This window comes from Haemaphysalis longicornis, unplaced genomic scaffold (assembly GCF_048455015.1).
Source record: "Haemaphysalis longicornis isolate Haplotype H1 unplaced genomic scaffold, Haemaphysalis longicornis Haplotype H1 scaffold_1, whole genome shotgun sequence".
In the NCBI taxonomy this organism is placed as follows: Eukaryota; Metazoa; Arthropoda; class Arachnida; order Ixodida; family Ixodidae; genus Haemaphysalis; species Haemaphysalis longicornis.
In genome coordinates this window covers 312969868-312988174 of record NW_027526203.1, presented here as the reverse complement: position 1 = coordinate 312988174, position 18307 = coordinate 312969868, and the positions used below count along the sequence as shown (strand labels likewise).

The window sequence follows — 18307 nt, the reverse complement described above, 5'->3', positions numbered from 1 at the left end:
CCTATTATCGTGCGAAAGCTTAGCGAGGGCCTCGGTTCTGGCAGCCTTGATGCCAAGGTAGCATAAGAGGGTTTCCAGCCAGTTACCCGCTTATGACAGGCTGTAGACGTTCGCGTCACGCCCCGGGGGTTAAAAAGAAGGTCCCCTTCTCCCCGTGTAGTCTGAGTGGCGCTGGCTACACCCCTCAAGCTTCAGATACAGTTGCAGTAAGTATAAATACCCCAGAAAGTGAAGAACACAGTCGCCCAGATAGCCGAATCGGTAAGGCATTCGAGATCTAATAGAAAGGCGTGGGTTCGGTCCCCACTCTGGGCGCGTGTTTTTCTTTCTTTCTTTCTCACCTAATTAATAAAAATATATATATATATTGTAACGTCAACGGTAAAAAATACTCCAACCATTCCCCTATGTCTTCTTGGCGTTGTAGACTGCCGGCATTTTTTTCTGTATATATATATATATATATATATATATATATATATATATATATATATATATATATATATATATATATACCCGCTACTTTAAGTGGCAAATAGCTGAAATTTGTATTTTTGCTACATAAAAAAGCTTCTACAAAATATTTTATCTTTAAATTCTAGTTAAAAAGGTAGTCGCATCAAAAAACACTGACTGACACGGACCTCCGCCTAATTGACATCACCTAAATGAAGGTCAAATGCACATGGCAATTTGATAATACTTTAAAGGAGCCATGAAGAGAAAAATACAACTTCGTTTAATTTGAAAGAACAAGGATTCAGTATCTCACTCAGCTCCATTACAGCCACAAAATATGTTTTTCTAACGAAAAAAAGCAAGACGTATATAAAAACTTTCAAATTTTGCGCCACAGTGACGTGTTATGAGCAAGAATGACGTCATACGGGCCAACAATAAAACAATTTTCAGTGCGTTAACTGCACGTTAGCATTCAAGTGATGCGGTCAAATGGAACTAGAGGCCCCATTACAGACGTCCAGTCATGTGTCGTCGCGACAGGTCAGTTAGGCGGCCGCCAATCGCACAAACAAGGTTCCGTGACGTCATATAAAATTTGCGGAAAATTGGCTAGGGGGTTGCGACTGCTTCACACGTTTTCTTTAATATCTCCGTTATCTGTTCGAAGATTGCGATAATATTGGTATGATTGTTATCGGGACTAAGCAGTCTTTCTAATAAACTCAACTTGTATTCTGTCTTCATGGCTCCTTTAAGAGCGCATTAGCCAGAACGCGGTCCAAACGCCAGAGAGAAACCACTATGGTTTCTAATTTACGATTTAGCGTTCTTATGAATTAGCCAAAATAAAAAGTGAAAGAACCGCAGTTTTGTCCTAGCAGGCAATCATGGGGCTGTCCGTTCGACGGTGACTTTGTGATGGATGGTTTCCACGGATATGACTCAGATCGTCTAAGCAGTCAAATGTAATTTATTTTCTCGAGTCACAGCCGTTTTTTGCAATTACACCCCTCCAGTTCAAGCCGGTGTGTTGACAGCATACGGGAATTCCGCAACGGTTAGATCTCCACTGTAAGCTAATTAGAACAAGTAAATGAAATTCGGTATGATGGTCGTAGCGGCCACATATATGTTTTTTTTTTTTTAATATACACATTAGACGAAAAGCTACACAGCCTTCGCAAGAAAGTTGGCATTGCCGCAAAGCGTGTTCTACTGAAAAACGGCAACCAACGTGCCACCATGGTGGCTAGAAGCCACCATAGTGCCTTCTAGCCACCATAGTGACACTGCAAAACGCCCTGCGGTGACAGACACCACGTGACATAGTATTCGATTTGAACGTGAAGCGCAGGCTCTAATTCTGTACCTGCGACCTGACTGCCCAGTGCAGCAGTTGCCCACGTAGAAGATATACGATGGAAAACGAACATTGGCCAACTCACGCAGGAGTAAACACTACTACCGGTCGTTTCTTTTAAAATGTTTTTTTTTTTTTACGTTGTACATACAGCTCGTGAATTCTTTCGTCCAGTCAACTCACTTGTCCAACTAGCACCTACGATATGTCCACAAGCAATGTACCGTCGCACTTGCTCCCCCACCCCTTTCCCCCCCCCTGTCAGCGCTGTCAGGTTGACCCAAGCGGATGATTCAGTCTGCTGTGATTCATCAGGACGAAGCGACTATTTGCTTTTACGCACGCACTACGGAGCGCTCTTCGTCGGGTTCATTCCCTCGGTGGGTGGGGATTATTTCTTACTTTTTAGCTGGAGCCCTCAAGTAAAAAATACCAACACAAAAAGTCTAAAACGCAAGGAAAAAACAAAACAAAACACACATGCTGCCCAAAAAAATGTGTTGAGGTGTGTTCAACATGAGAGGGCTGGCAAGTAGAAAAAAATTTTGCACACTAATGACCACTTATTTTGTTATTGGACTTAATGTAAGAGTTTTAATCAGCGTTAATTACGGATCAGTAATTGAGACTTGTCTGCGGGCCGAACTTCCACATAAATGCTATTCCACGATGGGAGGCGTGTAAAAACATGACAACTACTACAAAGGGGGCATTGTTTTCTGCCGACATGCCATCGAGGACGAGGCCGTCAGTTGAAATGCGAAGACTCTCGTGCGGTCGGGCTGAATGAGAGCGAAAGTACACGCACCGGCACTGCCGACAGCGATATTATCGAAGACAGCGCGCTAGCCGCATCGCTTATTAATTCGAAGCATTCTTCGCCCACTAAAGCCGGGTTTCAATGGCCTGTTCGACTGTCTGGCCTACTATCACAATTGTGCTCATACGTATAACAGCTGACGTTAGCGTACACACACACACACTCACACCACATCCGTGGATGCCTGTCGGTTAACAGGGAGTAATTATCCCAAGCCAAAAAAGTTAATTCTCCCTGTATTTTTTTTTTTTTTTTTTTTGCAGAACATATTGTTCCTTCAAATGAGTGCTGGGCTAAAGCGCGCTTTGCATCTGCTGTGATGCCATAGACGCAGACAAAGCTAGTACCGCTGCACAGTAGGAAAGCAATGGATATTACGTTAGATGTGGGGCTACGCCGGCAAGCTGACAGCTGCGACGCAGTCGGCACGCGCTCGATCGTGTGGGCGCGGACGGCCACTCGGGGTAGGCGATACGGAAGAAACAGCTTCTCGCCCGCCTGACAGCTCCACAATTACGTATCGTGCCCCGCACCCGAGATCACTTGGCAAGGTCACACCCGGTGCTCGGGGGAAAAGCAAGGCGAAATACGGAGCGACTGCATCGAAGCACTCTGTTGTTACGCGAAGGCGCTCAGAAAGTGCGAGCCGATGTTGCGGCCAGCACGCAAACACGACGACGCGCACACACAAGGATCCGCACGGATGCGTGTGTAGACGGCGGCAAGCAACAATCCGTGCGGCGGCTCACCTCGCGTGTAGAGACCCGCCAGCTCTCGTGCGCCAGCGTGGTGTGGGCCCCACCTCGGCTTCAGCTGGCCGTCGACTGCGTCGCTCGGTTGATATGTGTCCGAGTTGCTGTTCGGGTCGTCTTCGGGCATTGAGTTTTCGTATATCTGTTTTTCCGTTTTGACGGGGGGTAACAAATTGCACGCCATGGCCATCGTCTTTTGGGTACGACTTGAAGATACGCGAAATAAAAGTCCTAGGAAATTAAAGGAAAAGAAAGAAACGGAAGGGTCGAACTCGAAGACCGTCCGGTCCAACCGAACACTTTGCTATCACAACCTCATTTGCGAGTCGAGACAGACGGTGGAGAGGGAGAGCTCTCTCGGTGGACAAATAAAAAAAATGCCCCGCCTTTCTCTTGCTAAGCGAATAGGTGGAAACGAGCGCCACCTAGCCGGCTTAGCCCTTTTGTTTGGTTTTAAAGTTTTAAATAACGGCGGTCTATTAGTCGTGTAAGCAAGCCTTGCAAACCATTTAAAAACAGTCAATGGAGAGGCCGGACCCATGCCGTACCTATTTGATCCCGGAGGTTTAATGGGCAAGACGTCGTCGATGCAGTTAATGTAGCAGTGGGTGAAGGCAGGCGAAACCAGTGAAACCGCTGAAGCGTTGATCCTGCCATGTGTTCGGCCCAAGGATCAGCTGACGGGCAAAATAAGGCTGGTGACGCTGTGGCTGAAATGATTAGATTTGTGAGAAAGCACCGAACCGGTGAGCTTCTTTGGCATAGACTTAGGCAGCACATGTGGCAGCAGATCGCAAACCCAGGCAAGCCGTCAGCGAGTTGCAGCAGCATTTCATTTGGCGGCGCAGGCGGTGGTTCGTTGTGCACACTGTTTCTTCTCAGTTTCCACGGGCCCACTTGGTCAGTGCTTATGCGCATGTAACTTGTTTGATTGCTTCCCCTCCACACACCCATGAAGGGTTTGGCACAAAGCTAGGCCACTAAACACTCCAGCTTTACTTAATAACCGAGTGTGTCCACTAAAGAATTGCTGTTTGCTGCGTGCTTGTTTAATGGCGCCAACTCCAAAGCAGAAAAACGCATGTGGTGGTGAATCCCATTCCCAATTAGCGCAAAGAACGGAATCAAGAGCCAGCCAGGTCACGGCGGCTTCTTACGAGGCCGTTGAAGAATCGCGTTGCAGTCGGTAAGGCCTTCTATTTCCAGGCAAGAATTATTTCAGCAGGTACCCCTCGTTAAGCCCGACTTACCCCCGAAATTTTCGAATTAACCCACAAAAACTGCTACAGGATTTTGGCAAAGTGAAGTTGTGCTAAAGGCATAACGCCTAGCAGTAACTCCCAGTCAAGACAAAATGTGACTGCAGTGAATCATTTGGCCATTAAAAAGTGCGGTTCGCGTGTGTGACAGTCTGCAAAAACATCATTGCAAGTGAGTCCTAGTGAAGTTGTGCGAAGAAATTACTTGACGGGCTCCCGTAGGCAAGGCACTAACAGCACTAAGCTAATGTTGCGCTGGGTTACATCGTTACATCATGATGGTGATAGTAACCTGTAGAGAAGGTGTGTCCGACGAACTCGCTTTCCATTAATTTAAGTTAGAACCACTTATTTTCACTTACATTACCTGTGTGGAAGGCTACTGGCTCTATAAATATGCTGATAAGGGAGGCCTGCAAATAGTATTTTTTTTTTGTTTCTGAAAATAAAGCTTGAACTCGGGAAACCCATTGTTTGAAACATTAAAAATAGCACCCAACTTTTCTGCCCGAATTTTAACAATTTCAAAACCTGAAAATGAAGCATCCTGCTCATATATGGCATTCTTATTATATAAGGAACGCTGGTGTTTTTTAAATCTTAATCATCGAGCTTATCATCTTTGATTGCTTCAGTGGCTCGTGCCTACTAAAAGCTTCGATTAATTTTAATTCTAAATTAAATTTTAAATCTTTAAAATTTCTGTATACTTTATTTTGCTTTGAAACAAAATAGCTTGTGCATTGACTCATAAAGCCAAATTAAAGATCAATTTAAGAAGCACTGGACCACAAACTAGACGGTTGGCCCTTCCCCAGACTTAGTTCCAACTTTATTAACAAACAATACGTTGGTGGTGTTGAGCCTAGGGACATTTTTTTTCTACTTTCGAATTGGGGGGCATTTCTCCCGGCTGACCCGGCCACTGGGTCAGCTTGACTATTTAAGTACTCATTAATATATTCAGCAACTGTGCCTCATTGCTTAGAGCACACCATAACCAGCAAGTGCTATAACAGGCCAATAAAGTAGTCAGGGTCATACAAAGCAATTGATCAAGGTTTGAATCTCTTTAAAGACATGCAAGAATGCAGCAAATTTGAGAAAGAAAAATTATTTTAATTTTTTAATTTTAACTATTTAAGCGCCGTGTTTGTGTGATCCTCCTATCGTCCCATTCCTGCGGTGTTTGTAACTCAGTTATTTTAATTTTTGCATTATTCTATCTTGTGGATTTAGCTCTGTTATGGTAGTAAATACGTCTTATATAAGCACTTTGTAATATAAGCACTTTGTAATTGTGACTTTTGCAAAATGCAAGCAGTAATTATAATAAGTGGGATGCAAAAAAACCCTAGAACTCCTGTCAGACAAGTAATTTGGTCACGATTGAGGCAGTCCTCATTGAAGCTTTTAGTAGGCACGAGCCACTGAAGCAATCAAAGATGATAAGCTTGATGACGATGGAAGGTGCCTATGAGACTAGGAAATAAGTGTGAAATTTGTTTGCTTTAAACCTAGCATAAAATTTAAAGCAATGGCTGCTGTGGTTCGCACGATACAATGTCAAATAAAAATTGCAAGTTACTAAGATCTTGTAACATTGGCTTCAAAAAACAAGGATGCAATGCAAAATTCCACATTAATTGTTCACTACCTTTCAACAATTCCTGTCCAGTTAATTTGAATCAGTTCACCAGTTACTGAGAACTTTTGATTTTGCACTTCACTGCACTTCCAGTGAGGGCATATTTATACAAAGACAGATGATCGAGCTATATTGAATGAACATCTTACTCAAAACACTTACATTTGTTTTGGCTATTGCTTTTGTATATGGCCCAGCCTGCCCACAGTGGCAACAAATGCTTATTATTTGTCACTACCAGACAATGACCTAGTAGTGACGCAGAAAGGCGTGTTGCACATGCTTTTAGAACTTAATACCAAAAAATCTACAGGGCCTGACGGCATTCCTAATGCCTTTTTTCAACCACTATGCCGAGTACTTATCAGATTTTTTAACTGGTCTTTTTAATCTTTCACTAGCTACCAGGAAAATACCTGCTGATTAGGTTAGCATGTGTTAAACCAACTCATAAAAAAGGTGACGCTTTATCGTTTGAGAATTATCGTCCCATTTCTATTACAAGCAGTTGTTGCAAACTTCTTGAGCATGTTTTTGCAAACTCTATGTGTGTGAATGTCTCACTGAACACAATATGCTATCAAAGCATCAGTATGGCTTCAAAAGGGGGTTATCTACTGTTACTACTGCGCATGAATTTTCATGCGTGCTTGATCTGTCTGGGCAGACTGATGTATTTTTCTTTGTAAAGCCTTTGATAAAGCGCTACGCGAAAAGTTGTTATACAAATTACAGTGTTTAGGATTATCTAGAAAAATTGTTCAGTGGATTCAGGCTTATCTTCAAGATAGACGTCAGTAATTTCTCAGCTGTTCTTCGTGTGTCTTCTGGAGTCCCACAGGGAAGTGTGTTAGGGCCACTTTGTTTTTAACTTATGTTAGTGATTTAGCTTGTCATTGCTGAAAATGTGTCTGCACGTTTGTTTGCAGATTGTTTAATTTTTAAACAAATTTCTTCACCGTGTGATCATGTGGAATTACAAGCGCTTATCACTATCGACAACTGGTGTCAAAACTGGGGCATGCACTTAAAACACTAAAAACTGTGCTACTACGTATCACCAGGAAACTAGGGGCAGTAACGTAAATAATGTTGATAAATAGAAGTACTTGGGCGTCACTCTCACAAGCAAGCTAACTTGGTCAACCCACATACCTGACATTGCCACTTCTGCATTATGCAAGCTACGGTTTCTAAAAGAAAACTGGTATATGCACCCTCGCACACTAAAATTCTAGCCTGTAATGCCTGTGTTTGTTCAAAGCTTGAGTATGTTTTCATTATTTGGGATCCCCATGCCAAGAAAGATATCATGAAACTGGAATGTATTAACAGAGAAGTAGTTAGGTTTGTTTTTGGCAAATATCGCAGGCTTGATTCCCCAACTACCCTAATGCAATTAAACAGCATTTGTACTTTAGAAGCTCGGAGAAAATTTAGTGGCCTCATATTTCTTTACAATTGTATGCCTGTTAATGCAAAAATTGATCTCCCTGACACTGTTAAACCGCTATCAGCACAACGTACTCGTCATGGTCATGAACATTCTCTAGACCCTATTTTTGCCTGATCAAATGCTTTCAAATATAGTTTTTTTCCTAGAAGTGTGGAAGATTGGAATTCTTTGCCCTGTGACGTCTCTAACAGTTTTCTTGATGACTAAAAGCGTCACCTTCTTAATTTTTGTTTCTGCTGTATTGTTCTCTTGTTTTTACTGTTATGTTTTGATATACCCACTCCTGCCCGGGCCAGCGCATTGGCCTGCAGTATTGTGAAATAAATAAAAAATCATGAATTAAGGCAGCATGAACACCAAAAAGTGCACCTTGGCGTACAGTGTCACGAGTGAATCCGATTGTACATACATTTCAATGCTGCTCACTAGTAGACATGTTCCTGTTTGCACAAGGCCATGTTGTCAACCAGCAAAAGATGCCAAAGTATATTGAACTTTAATTATAAACAGCAGAAACTCCAGTAAGTTGGCAGCGCACACAATTTTACTCCATAACTCGGACATGTTTAAAGTAGCCTGTTTGAATGTACTGTAATCCATTTATTTGTCTCGCTAATTTATGTACTTCACCTGTACAATTTCTTGTTAACAGTGAAGTACACAAATAAACAGCGGGATAAGTTGATACACCTTTTTTATTTCTTGCTTTTGTAATAAACTAACAGCACATCAAAAATCCACACATATACAGATACAATTAGTATTGCAAGTGCCACCAACGTCAACAACGGAAGCTAGTCACAAAAAGGGCTGGGTAGCCACCCAGTGGCGTGCAAACATGCACATCAACAACGGCAGACGTCCAAACGGAAAACAAACAAAAAAAGGAACAAGACACTCCAAAAGGTGAGGTGATCAAAATCCAGTACATACAGCTATGTACAAGTGCACATTCATCCTTCACAGCCACAGATGGGCAAGAACACATGTAGTGCAACATGTAATCCGTAGACTTCGGGCCCCCCGAAAAGAATGAATCGAACATGGTCACTGCCTGGCGGCACCAATAGTGCTCGTTGCAGAATATAGGACACTCAACATGGCACGGAACAAGAGCATATCCAAGGTGACCAAGCATCGAGACTTCCTGGCACACAGAAAAGGCCCGTTTCTTTTTCTTCGTGTACTCATAGGCATGCGCAGGGTTCTCGATTAGGGGGTGGGGCAAAGTCGTTCCGCAGCCTCACCCCAAGCAACTCCCAACCTCTTCCCACTGAAGAAGCCCTATCGGTCCAAACGTAGTGCAAAGAGGAGGAATGGTTATAAAATTTTTATTTCAATGCGATGGAATTGCAACACATTCAAAATATTTCGGAGCAGAAGTTTTTGCTTTCATGAGAATCATCAGCAAGGTATGGGGCAAATTTGGCGCCCCCCCTAAGATGATTAGGGGGGGTGGGGGCGTCCCTGCACCTATGCATGTACTATATATATATATATATATATATATATATATATATATATATATATATATAATCTGATCTGACTAGCCATATCTTTGCACCAATATCCCATACAGATTTTAAAGGAATTAGATTAAGCACCTGACGCCACACTTTGTGAAGTGGTTTGATTACCGATTTTTCTTCTTCAAATTGCGAAGCCAGCTTGCAACACGTTTAAGAAGCCAAACCATGTTTGTGCACGTCACGGCAATAGCCAAGGGCTGGCTTTCCAAGCATGCAATTTCAAAGTTGCTCGTCTCTGCATGCAGCACATGCACAACAATTGCACTGATAAAAGAGACACCTACCAACATATTAACAACGAAGAGCATGTTCTTATTTTATCATGACCTAACCTGACCAGACAGGCGAAATGCCATCAAACCCTCGATTTCAAGAGCCGTACTACAGGAAGCATTATGCTGCTTCCAACTGCTACAGTGAAATGTCACTGAATTATAAATGAAAACTGTGACCAGCTCTTGCCGTGGAAGTGTACCAAGGAAGGCCAGACCAGGAATTCACAAGACTTTGTGCCTAGAACTGTAGTGAATTTCGAAGTGGGAGAGCTGGCTGCTTAGGCCATTGCCACATTCCCATATTATCACCTCATTCCACCAAAAGGACGTAATAAAAATAAAAGCCTGCTGTTAGGGCATTCAAGCTTAGTTACTGTTACCGAAGAACACCGTGCATATGCGCACATGCACACGCCAAAATAAATATACAGCCACACAACATTGGCTTACAACGTTTGCATCCGATGTCTCAGACCACCAAAAAATCAGCCCAGGGCCCTGCTGAGAATTAGTTTCTGTGGTTCAGTTAACATGTACAGGGGTTTATCCAGAATTTCAATTTTGGAGGGGTGTCGAAATTCTCCCGGGGGGGGGGGGGGGGCATATAAATCCCTGGGCGGGGTGCTCGTGGTTGTACTGTAGAATCTTTTGGGGAGGGGGTGTCGAAATCCTCCTGAGGGGGGTGTATAAATCCCTGAACATGTAAATTGCCAATTTTCTAAGGATCGCCAGTATTCACAACTTTAGACAAGTTTTATCACTGTACTGAAATACGCATTAAATTGTCAATTCAAGCCACTTATAAACACACTGAACAGATGGATCGATAAACTCGGCTATATTAGACAGATTAGTGGTGGCAAAAGGAGGACAGAAGTGCTGCACATTCGTTATCGGGTTCTGTTGGGTCCACATGTGCTTAAAAGAGCAAAAAAGTATTTTCATTTTGAAAATGCGGGACACACTGAGGCTGTGAGCAGCCGGAATTGGTTCTGTGGTATGGACTAGACACCACAAGCAAGTTTCAAGCGTGTTTCATGTGCACAAGCAGATTAAAATAATGCATCCTAAGCAGCACAACACGCTGCCCACCTAATTGATATAGTCACTGACACACAGACAATGCACGTATTGGATATAATGAGCCATCATGCTCGCATTCACTCCGCCTGTGTGAAAGGTCCAATAAGGAAGGCAACGAAACCACACAAAACAACAGTTGTCAACCTACTGCATTCCATCGCCGGTTGAAAAACAATCCATTGCGAGGCCCAAATAAATCTCACCAGCGAAATAAATACCTCCCGACGGACTTCGTCCTCTAGATGAAGCAACACAAACGCTCATGTGTGCCCGCTGCTCCCAAGCTGAATGAGTCCCAAAAGCCAGGAACCCAGCATACCCTCAAATTGCAACTCAAGGGCTCCCCACTTGCCCTCAAACAATGGGCATCAGAAAAACTCAGTCGATAACAGTTGCTCGTTTCCAGCATTTAGCACATCTTGCACCAAGACTCGCTAAGTACAGTGGCACACTTCAGAGTAAAGACGTAAAAGACATGGGAAAGACACAAAAAATGAGGGGGAGAGGGGGGGGGGTGCTTACCAAACTGAAACAAGAATAACTGTGTGCAAGTGCATTACCAAGTGAGACGACTACAGAGCTCCGCCTAATGCCCACATGTCGGGCGTTGCCCATGTGCACACGTGCGAATTGACGGGACTACTGCTTTTGCAGGACTAAAATTCTTTTGAGCCCAGTCCTGTCTTTCGCTGGAAAGCTCTTTAAAGCTAACAAAAAGTCACAAAAGCGGGCTGCAAAGGAGCCACAGCAATGTGCATACTGAGCGATTGCAACCTGCGTCCCCCGCACATTACAGGCACTCTGACCGACCGACAAGCAGGCTTAAAGGGCATTATCCCAGGCAAGCAGACACGTGCAACTGGACCACGAGACAGTGCACGACAGCAAGGCAAGCACTGTGAACCCACAGCCAGGCTTCCATGCAGGTGAGGAAGGCAACACAACAGGACAGCATCATGCGCGCATTTGTAGCCACAGGGCAAGGTACGACTGCTTTAACTAGAACAAAAAAGAGGAGTGTTTCAATTTAGGGGCACCACACGTTGCAGACATTTTATGCTGAGCTGACTTATGACAGGTAAGTGAACTTGTTGCAAGCGCAAACAGTGACCGGCAGGTAAGGTGCAACATTCTATGCGGAACGACCTACTTAAGACCTAGATTCAGTGTGTTGCCATTATCCACTCCAGCACTGTTGGTCCTGTTGCACTGGCAAAGCACAAATTTTTCTATCTAAATTCCTTTCACCCCACCCACCCCCCCTCTTAAAACTAAAATTACGGTTAGCTTGCGGTATCTACGTGGCTGCCTTTTAAAACTACCTACGTGACGATGCACATGCAGTAACAGCAGCTGGTGCGTGCTTGCTCCAGCATGCCTGCCAATAAAGTCATGGCGATGGGAACGGCCATGCCGGCAAGAACAGGGCACATTGTTCGTGTGCTGAAAATAAAACACCCTGTTTGTGTTCTACAGATCACCAAAGGTCCTTCAGAGTGTGTTCCTTCACAGTGAAAGACATGGTGATTGTAGGTAAAATGCAAAACTCCTTCAAAGTACAGTTTTACCAGTGCCCACCAAGCTACCCTTGGGACCACTGCAGCACACGACCTATAACAAGCGACAGCTGCAAAGAAAAGGGACTCTCTAAGGCACAGCCTGCGCGCTCTTCAGGCCTCCATCAAATGTACCACTCGGGGGTATGCGTGTTGCAAAAGAGTGAAGATTTCCTTTTCTCGGACATCATTCATTCAGTCGGTATTCACTAAGCTCAAGAGTGTGTTCTCATGCTCCTGAATTGCATACAGTGTCACTTTTGGAGATGTGCAGGCTCAAACGAGTGAAGGCAGTGAGTGTCATTGTCAACCTGTGAATGTAACCCACAAATCCCCTTTAGTACTTGGCCGCTGCAAGCCACCACGGCAACTTTGTGCCTAGCTCGCAACCGGCTGTACGCATTTGCACCCATCTAGGGGCAACTAAGCAAGCATTCTGCACAGTGCTAATGCTACTACAAAAGTGCAGTGAATGAACCTTGCATATTGTGCAGAAAGTATGTAAAAATGGTCGTTTTACACACCCATGTTATTGCAATGCTGCTGAAATCTACATCCTCAAAAGGCAACTGAAGGGCACTTGTTGAAGTACAGTGGAGCACTCTGTACTTGTGCCTCTGCTCACAAATACATTTAAATATCAGTCCTTTGAGCCGTGCTTCAGATTATAAAACAAAAAATGCATGCCTGGTTTTTTGCTCATGGTGAAATGAAACGCGAAGAAATGATGAGAGGAACACACTCCGTCCCTCTGTTTGTTCCTCCTGGTTGTCATTTCTTCGCACTTCGCTTCACCATAAACCCTCACCAACTCGCCCAGCTTTCTTTGTTACTGGTGTTTTGCATCCTATTCTGTCACAAAGGATGTTGCAGATAGCAATGCTCCCCGTGCCTGTCTTTTCAGGTTGAATTTACTCACCCACATCTACATTCAACCAGAAAGTATAGCTTTAACTTCGGTTTGCAAATGTGGGCAATAGATTCACTTAAAGCAGGTATTAACTAAGCTTTCACTCACAAAACTAAGACTCTATTGTGTATGGTTACTAAGAGCTCAGACCTTCACATTTAGAGGCAACATGGATCTTAAGGAAAGTTAGGTGCATATCGCAGCGAGCAAAGTCTACTAGAACAGTCACCACAGGAACACATCATACTTAGACAACTGATTAGTTTACAGTGAGTGGACAGTAGAATAGGAGACCTAGTGTTTGCCAAACTTACAACTGAGAGTTAAGTTATTTAGGCTGGGCTGCTGTCAAGAGTTAGAATTATGTCAAGAAATGAGTGAAATAAAGGAGGCACCTACGCACAGTTACTCTAGTGAAGAAAACCTCACTAAAACCCTCAAAATTATAAACACATCATGCTAGTTTCTCAGATATGCCAAATGAATTGGGAACCAACATGTTTACAGGTGTAGTGCAATAGGTTCCCCTAAAAAGAACTTCCCACAAAACTTTCAAGGCCCACTCTGGATCAGCCTGGTGGAGTCCCTGTAATTGTATTCTTTCCCCTATGACAATATCAAATTCATATCCTTCACATGAGAATATTCCTCTGAAGACATCACACGGATCGAGTTAATTCTGTCTGCAATGTGCGTTCAGCACAGCAAAATGACCGGGTTCCACGAAAGCAGCCAAATATCGAAGAGCCAGGGGCACACAGCTTGAAAATCTCCATCGAGCGTTGAAGACAAAGCACCTTGGAAGAGGGCAAGGGCTTGTCCTCTTGCTGGGCAGGACACCACACACGACACACACGGCTTGGTAGCAGTACAAAGGAAGCTTCACTGGAATAGACTCCTTGTCAAAATAGCCCTCCCATACAGCTGGGAGGCATTGCAAAACTTGTGTATAAATGTACAAACCTTCCTAAACATCTGCTCCACCAACTTCCATCGCATAAAAAACGCTTTCTCGGCTCTTATAAGCACTCACAAAATGCATCGGCCGCTGTTTTACAAGTACATTGTGGTACAGCACAGGTCAACCCGTGTGTCCTGGCAAAAACTAGCCACCAGGAGCCAAGAAGAGGCTCAAACGGTACGAGCATCTGTCAGACTGTTACTCGGCAGAGCTACGCAAGACCGCGTGGCACCCAAAACAATTTTTGTTCAGTACAAGTATAATGCCTCAGTCAAAACAGCAATGCCCGGACAGTTGTCCCGGCTTTGCTGTGCTCGCAACTAATGGGAAGCAGCTGCTGTGAGAGTGCTGGCCAATATTACTCACAACCACCCATTTCTAATGAGACATTTTCTTTTGCAAAGCAAGAAGCGGGAGTACAGAAAGAAAATAAATAATAAATGCCGCAGGGAAGGGGCTTCATGCAAATTTTGCCGCAGCACAAGCGGTGGCACCACTTGAGTTTTCAGTGGGCTGCAGCCACCCACAATGAATCTCACCCACAGGTGGCAGAGCCCACAGAAATCTGCAACAGCCAGCTCTGAATTTAGGTTGCCAGCGGGGAATTTGTTCATCCACGGAACGGCCTTTTGCGTGTGCTCAATTTTGTTTTTGCCGTCCAGACAGCCAATTAAACTTGCAAGCGTGCCCCCCGCTTCTCTCGAGGGCAGCGGGCCAGGTTGTGACTCCTTGAACAAGCAAGGCCTGAGCAAAACGTCTCAGTCCTCGTGTTCGTCATCACTGTCCACGTCGCCATCGTTGGGCACATCCGAGGGCAGGTGGATGTTGCTGAGAAGGTCGCGCATGGCCTCCAGCAGGGACGTGACACTGCGGCGGAGGTCGCCCGCATCCTCGTTTCCTGCATGCATCGCGGCAGCACCCGCCGCCCCCTGCTCGGCCGGCTCCACCAGCACCAGCGGGTTGCGCACGTCGATGCCCGCCACTTCCGGGGGCTGCAACGAGCCCGCGGCATCGCATCACTCCCCAGGCAGAGCGTCGTCGACTGCTACCACCTTATCGCTACAATTAGGGCACAGCACAACTTTGAATACTTCTGGCACGCCCAAAACCCACAAACTGAAAGTGTTAGGGCAGCCAAGTACCAAAGCTCTCAATGCACCTGTTGCATACCCTGAATGCCTTCAGGCATGTATCGTGAAAGAGATTACCTGTGTACCACAACTTCGCCCACAAACTTCCTTGCGGAAGCAAGGACTTGAATGTGAACATCTTAGAGGGAACCCTGTCTGGTTGGGTGAGAGCTTAAAGGGGCCATGCAAAAAAAATACAAGTTTGATTTATTCAAAAGATTTGGCATTTCGTATGGTCTGACATAAAACGATGCTTTATTCACTGCGAAGTTATACATTTTAAACCAAAATTTTAATTTGCCCACTAAATCGTGTATTTCGGGACATCAGCGATGATGTATCCAGGGAAAATTCTAAAGACCTGCTGCGGATAGCAAAACATCTTTTTGCTTGCCGTGTCCTTCCACAGATGGCGCCACAATACCGCTAAGAGGCCGCTGTCCACACTTGCTCTGTTTCAGAACAGATTGTACTTGGCTTAATTTTGTTACGGTTGAAAGTAATCATTCGTGAAAATTTGGGTATGCTCAACAAACACAGTCATGTAAGTGGCGATGTCGCTTATGCCAGTTAGCCAGGGTCCTGTCAAGCAATGTAATTATATTTGCTGAGGAATTTGTAAAGAAGAGTGACTGAAGTTGCATGAAGTAAGGAGTTTTGGCTGTATTTTTCTTTTCAGACCTTAATTTTTAAAAACGAAAAGTTTTGAACTACCGGGTGCGCGAGGTATTTGAGGACGCTATTCCTTATCGCCATAGACACCAGCAGGCTCATCATATATATTTAGGAGTACGGCTTCTTATTCATCGACCCCTTATGCTTCATACTGCGCAGTTTGTTCAAAGATGGAAGTGTACAAGTTGAAGCAGGAAATAAAACGCCATGCAGTCCTCGTCGCCTTGGCCGCGCACCACAGCGACTTGGAAATTGCTACCTTTCTGAAAGGAGCGAAGTCTTTCGTTTACAAAGTGCGGACAGAGGCGGTGTGTTGTGGCGGTGACGTGGCATGTGTAGCGAAAAGGAAAAAGCACAGTCAGCGGTCAGACATCGTCAGAACCCCTTAATTTCTCCGGCGGTGGGGTTATCCGTTGTGCACAATGAGGGTGACGGCATGCTGGCAGACTTTTTTGCAGGACTCCGCGTTAATGCAGCCGGTTACGTAGATGTGGTTGCTATCGTTGTAAAGCTATGGATAGAGAGTGTTTCGAAAGAAAGATCTTATGTCTTTCAGCAAGATTCGGCTCCTTCGACTCCGCCTGCGTCACCCAATAGTGCCCGGCTGACAACGTCTGCGACCCCGTCACTAGGAACTTGTGGCCTCCTAGCTCTCCAGATTTAAATCCTCTTTACTACTATGTCTGGGGCATCGTTGAGAGAGAGGCCAACAAAGGACCGCATAATACAAAATACTGGCTGAAGGCCGCCATTTCGAACTCAATCGCCAACATCTCTAAGGAGCACCAGATCCGTGCATGCAGCCATTTGCGAAGCCCAGCCGAATCACTTATTGCTGTGGATGGCGGATTCACTGAGTAGTTATGGAATTGAACCATAACAAAAGCAGGGGTGAGACAGCTGAACCAGGTTTGGGAGCAGCTTTTGGAGCAGCGAAATTTCGATTTTGGAGCAGAAAAACCTTGATTTGGAGCAGAAAAACGACATTTATTATGTCACCTTAGGAGCCTAAAAAATCAAATTTTTGGCCACAAGGGGGGTGGTGGAGGAGGGAGTGCGCTTTTTAATCGGTTTTGAACGTACATAACACTGAAACAGCCTTTCAATAAAGTTTTTTCTACCTGAGTATCACAAGAAGCGAACTACACTACCTTTTTCAAAGCATTTTTACATTCTTGGGCTCTATGCATAAATAACGCGGAGTTCCGTTGAAAATATCGAATTGAAAAACTAAGCAATTTTAAGAAATATTTATTATCCCGTGAATGCCGAAGTTGTTATTTTTGTAATCCCAGACTCGGCGTTACGCACAACTGAAAGCCACGGCAAAAGTTGCGCAAAGCAAGGTGAGAGTCGTCGCACCCCACCAGCCCTCCCATTTCAAGCCCCAAGGTGCGCGTTCACTACGATCGTAATTAGAGCATTGGTATGTTTTGGCATTAAATTTCTTTTGGCAATAAATTTTAATTCAGATAGATGAACCATTATTACTAGCGTGCGATAATAGCCCGTCCCGCTATCGGACACTGCTTGAACATTTGGCGGTGATGCAGCCTACGCCGCCACTTCTGCAGTGTCCATCGTCCCACTCCCGCCGCTCGCAAGCTCACTGTCAATAGCAACAATAACTCGGCGTTTTATAACGCCGCAATGAGTCCCAAATTTTACTTCAAGCACGCACCGGGCCTCACACTCAAGGCTGAAACACGGCGATATCGGGGGTACCCCGTGGTTTTTAATGAACCCCCGTCTTTCGAGTCGCGTATCTTCCCGCAATAGGTCAAACGACTAAATGTAATCCCGGCCACCCCCATAACCAAAACCGCGGTAGAAATCGGCGAAGAGCACTCTGCCTGAAGCACGAGAAACTGCTTCGCCCAGCGGCCAAAGTTTTCCCATCTTCACCGCACCAAGATGGCGGCGCCCAGTAATGTCGTTCTGGAGATGCGGCGCTCCCAAAATTGCTGTTTTAAAATCAACTTGCACAATGAGTTTATGAAAACTTTATATGGGAAAACTTTAAAAATTCGCACAATATAACATATGCAACCCGACATTGTGACTTTCGAAAAAACTATCCCGTGGACAATTTTATGCAGGTTTTTTATTGAATGATCAATCAAGTAAACCTTTACAAACAGCATCACCTTCAAGGTGCTGGAAAATTATGCCGTCATTGAAATTAAGGGGAGAGTTAAAATCCTTGCCTCTTATACTCTTTCGGAGCAGTTTGGCACAATTTTTGCAATTTTCAAGCTTTTGGAGCAGCCTGGCGCAGGAAAACGAATTTGTATCAAAAACTGCGCAATATGCGCAGCTGTCTCACCCCTGCAAAAGTACTTCGCAAAGTTTGGTGAAAATATGTCTGATTTTGCTGGAGATATTCTGTTGTGCCTGACGCCAACGTTCTGTTCTCAAATACCTCGCGCAC

General features: G+C 44.6%; 2 protein-coding genes across 2 annotated transcripts in view; both read right to left on the bottom strand.

Annotated features, from left to right (window-relative positions):
- Kua (Plasmanylethanolamine desaturase Kua) overlaps nt 1–3741 on the bottom strand; it is a 77444-nt gene extending 73703 nt beyond the window's left edge. Inside the window, exon 1 of the mRNA XM_077682003.1 lies at nt 3392–3741. Within this exon, the coding sequence (XP_077538129.1) occupies nt 3392–3584 (193 nt within the window). The 5' untranslated portion in view covers nt 3585–3741. The remainder of the gene's footprint in view (nt 1–3391) is intronic.
- Nucleotides 3742–8434: 4693 nt separating this feature from the next.
- Nulp1 (Nuclear localized protein 1) overlaps nt 8435–18307 on the bottom strand; it is a 62946-nt gene continuing 53073 nt past the window's right edge. The window contains exon 14 of the mRNA XM_077682014.1: nt 8435–15063. Within this exon, the coding sequence (XP_077538140.1) occupies nt 14830–15063 (234 nt within the window). The 3' untranslated portion in view covers nt 8435–14829. The remainder of the gene's footprint in view (nt 15064–18307) is intronic.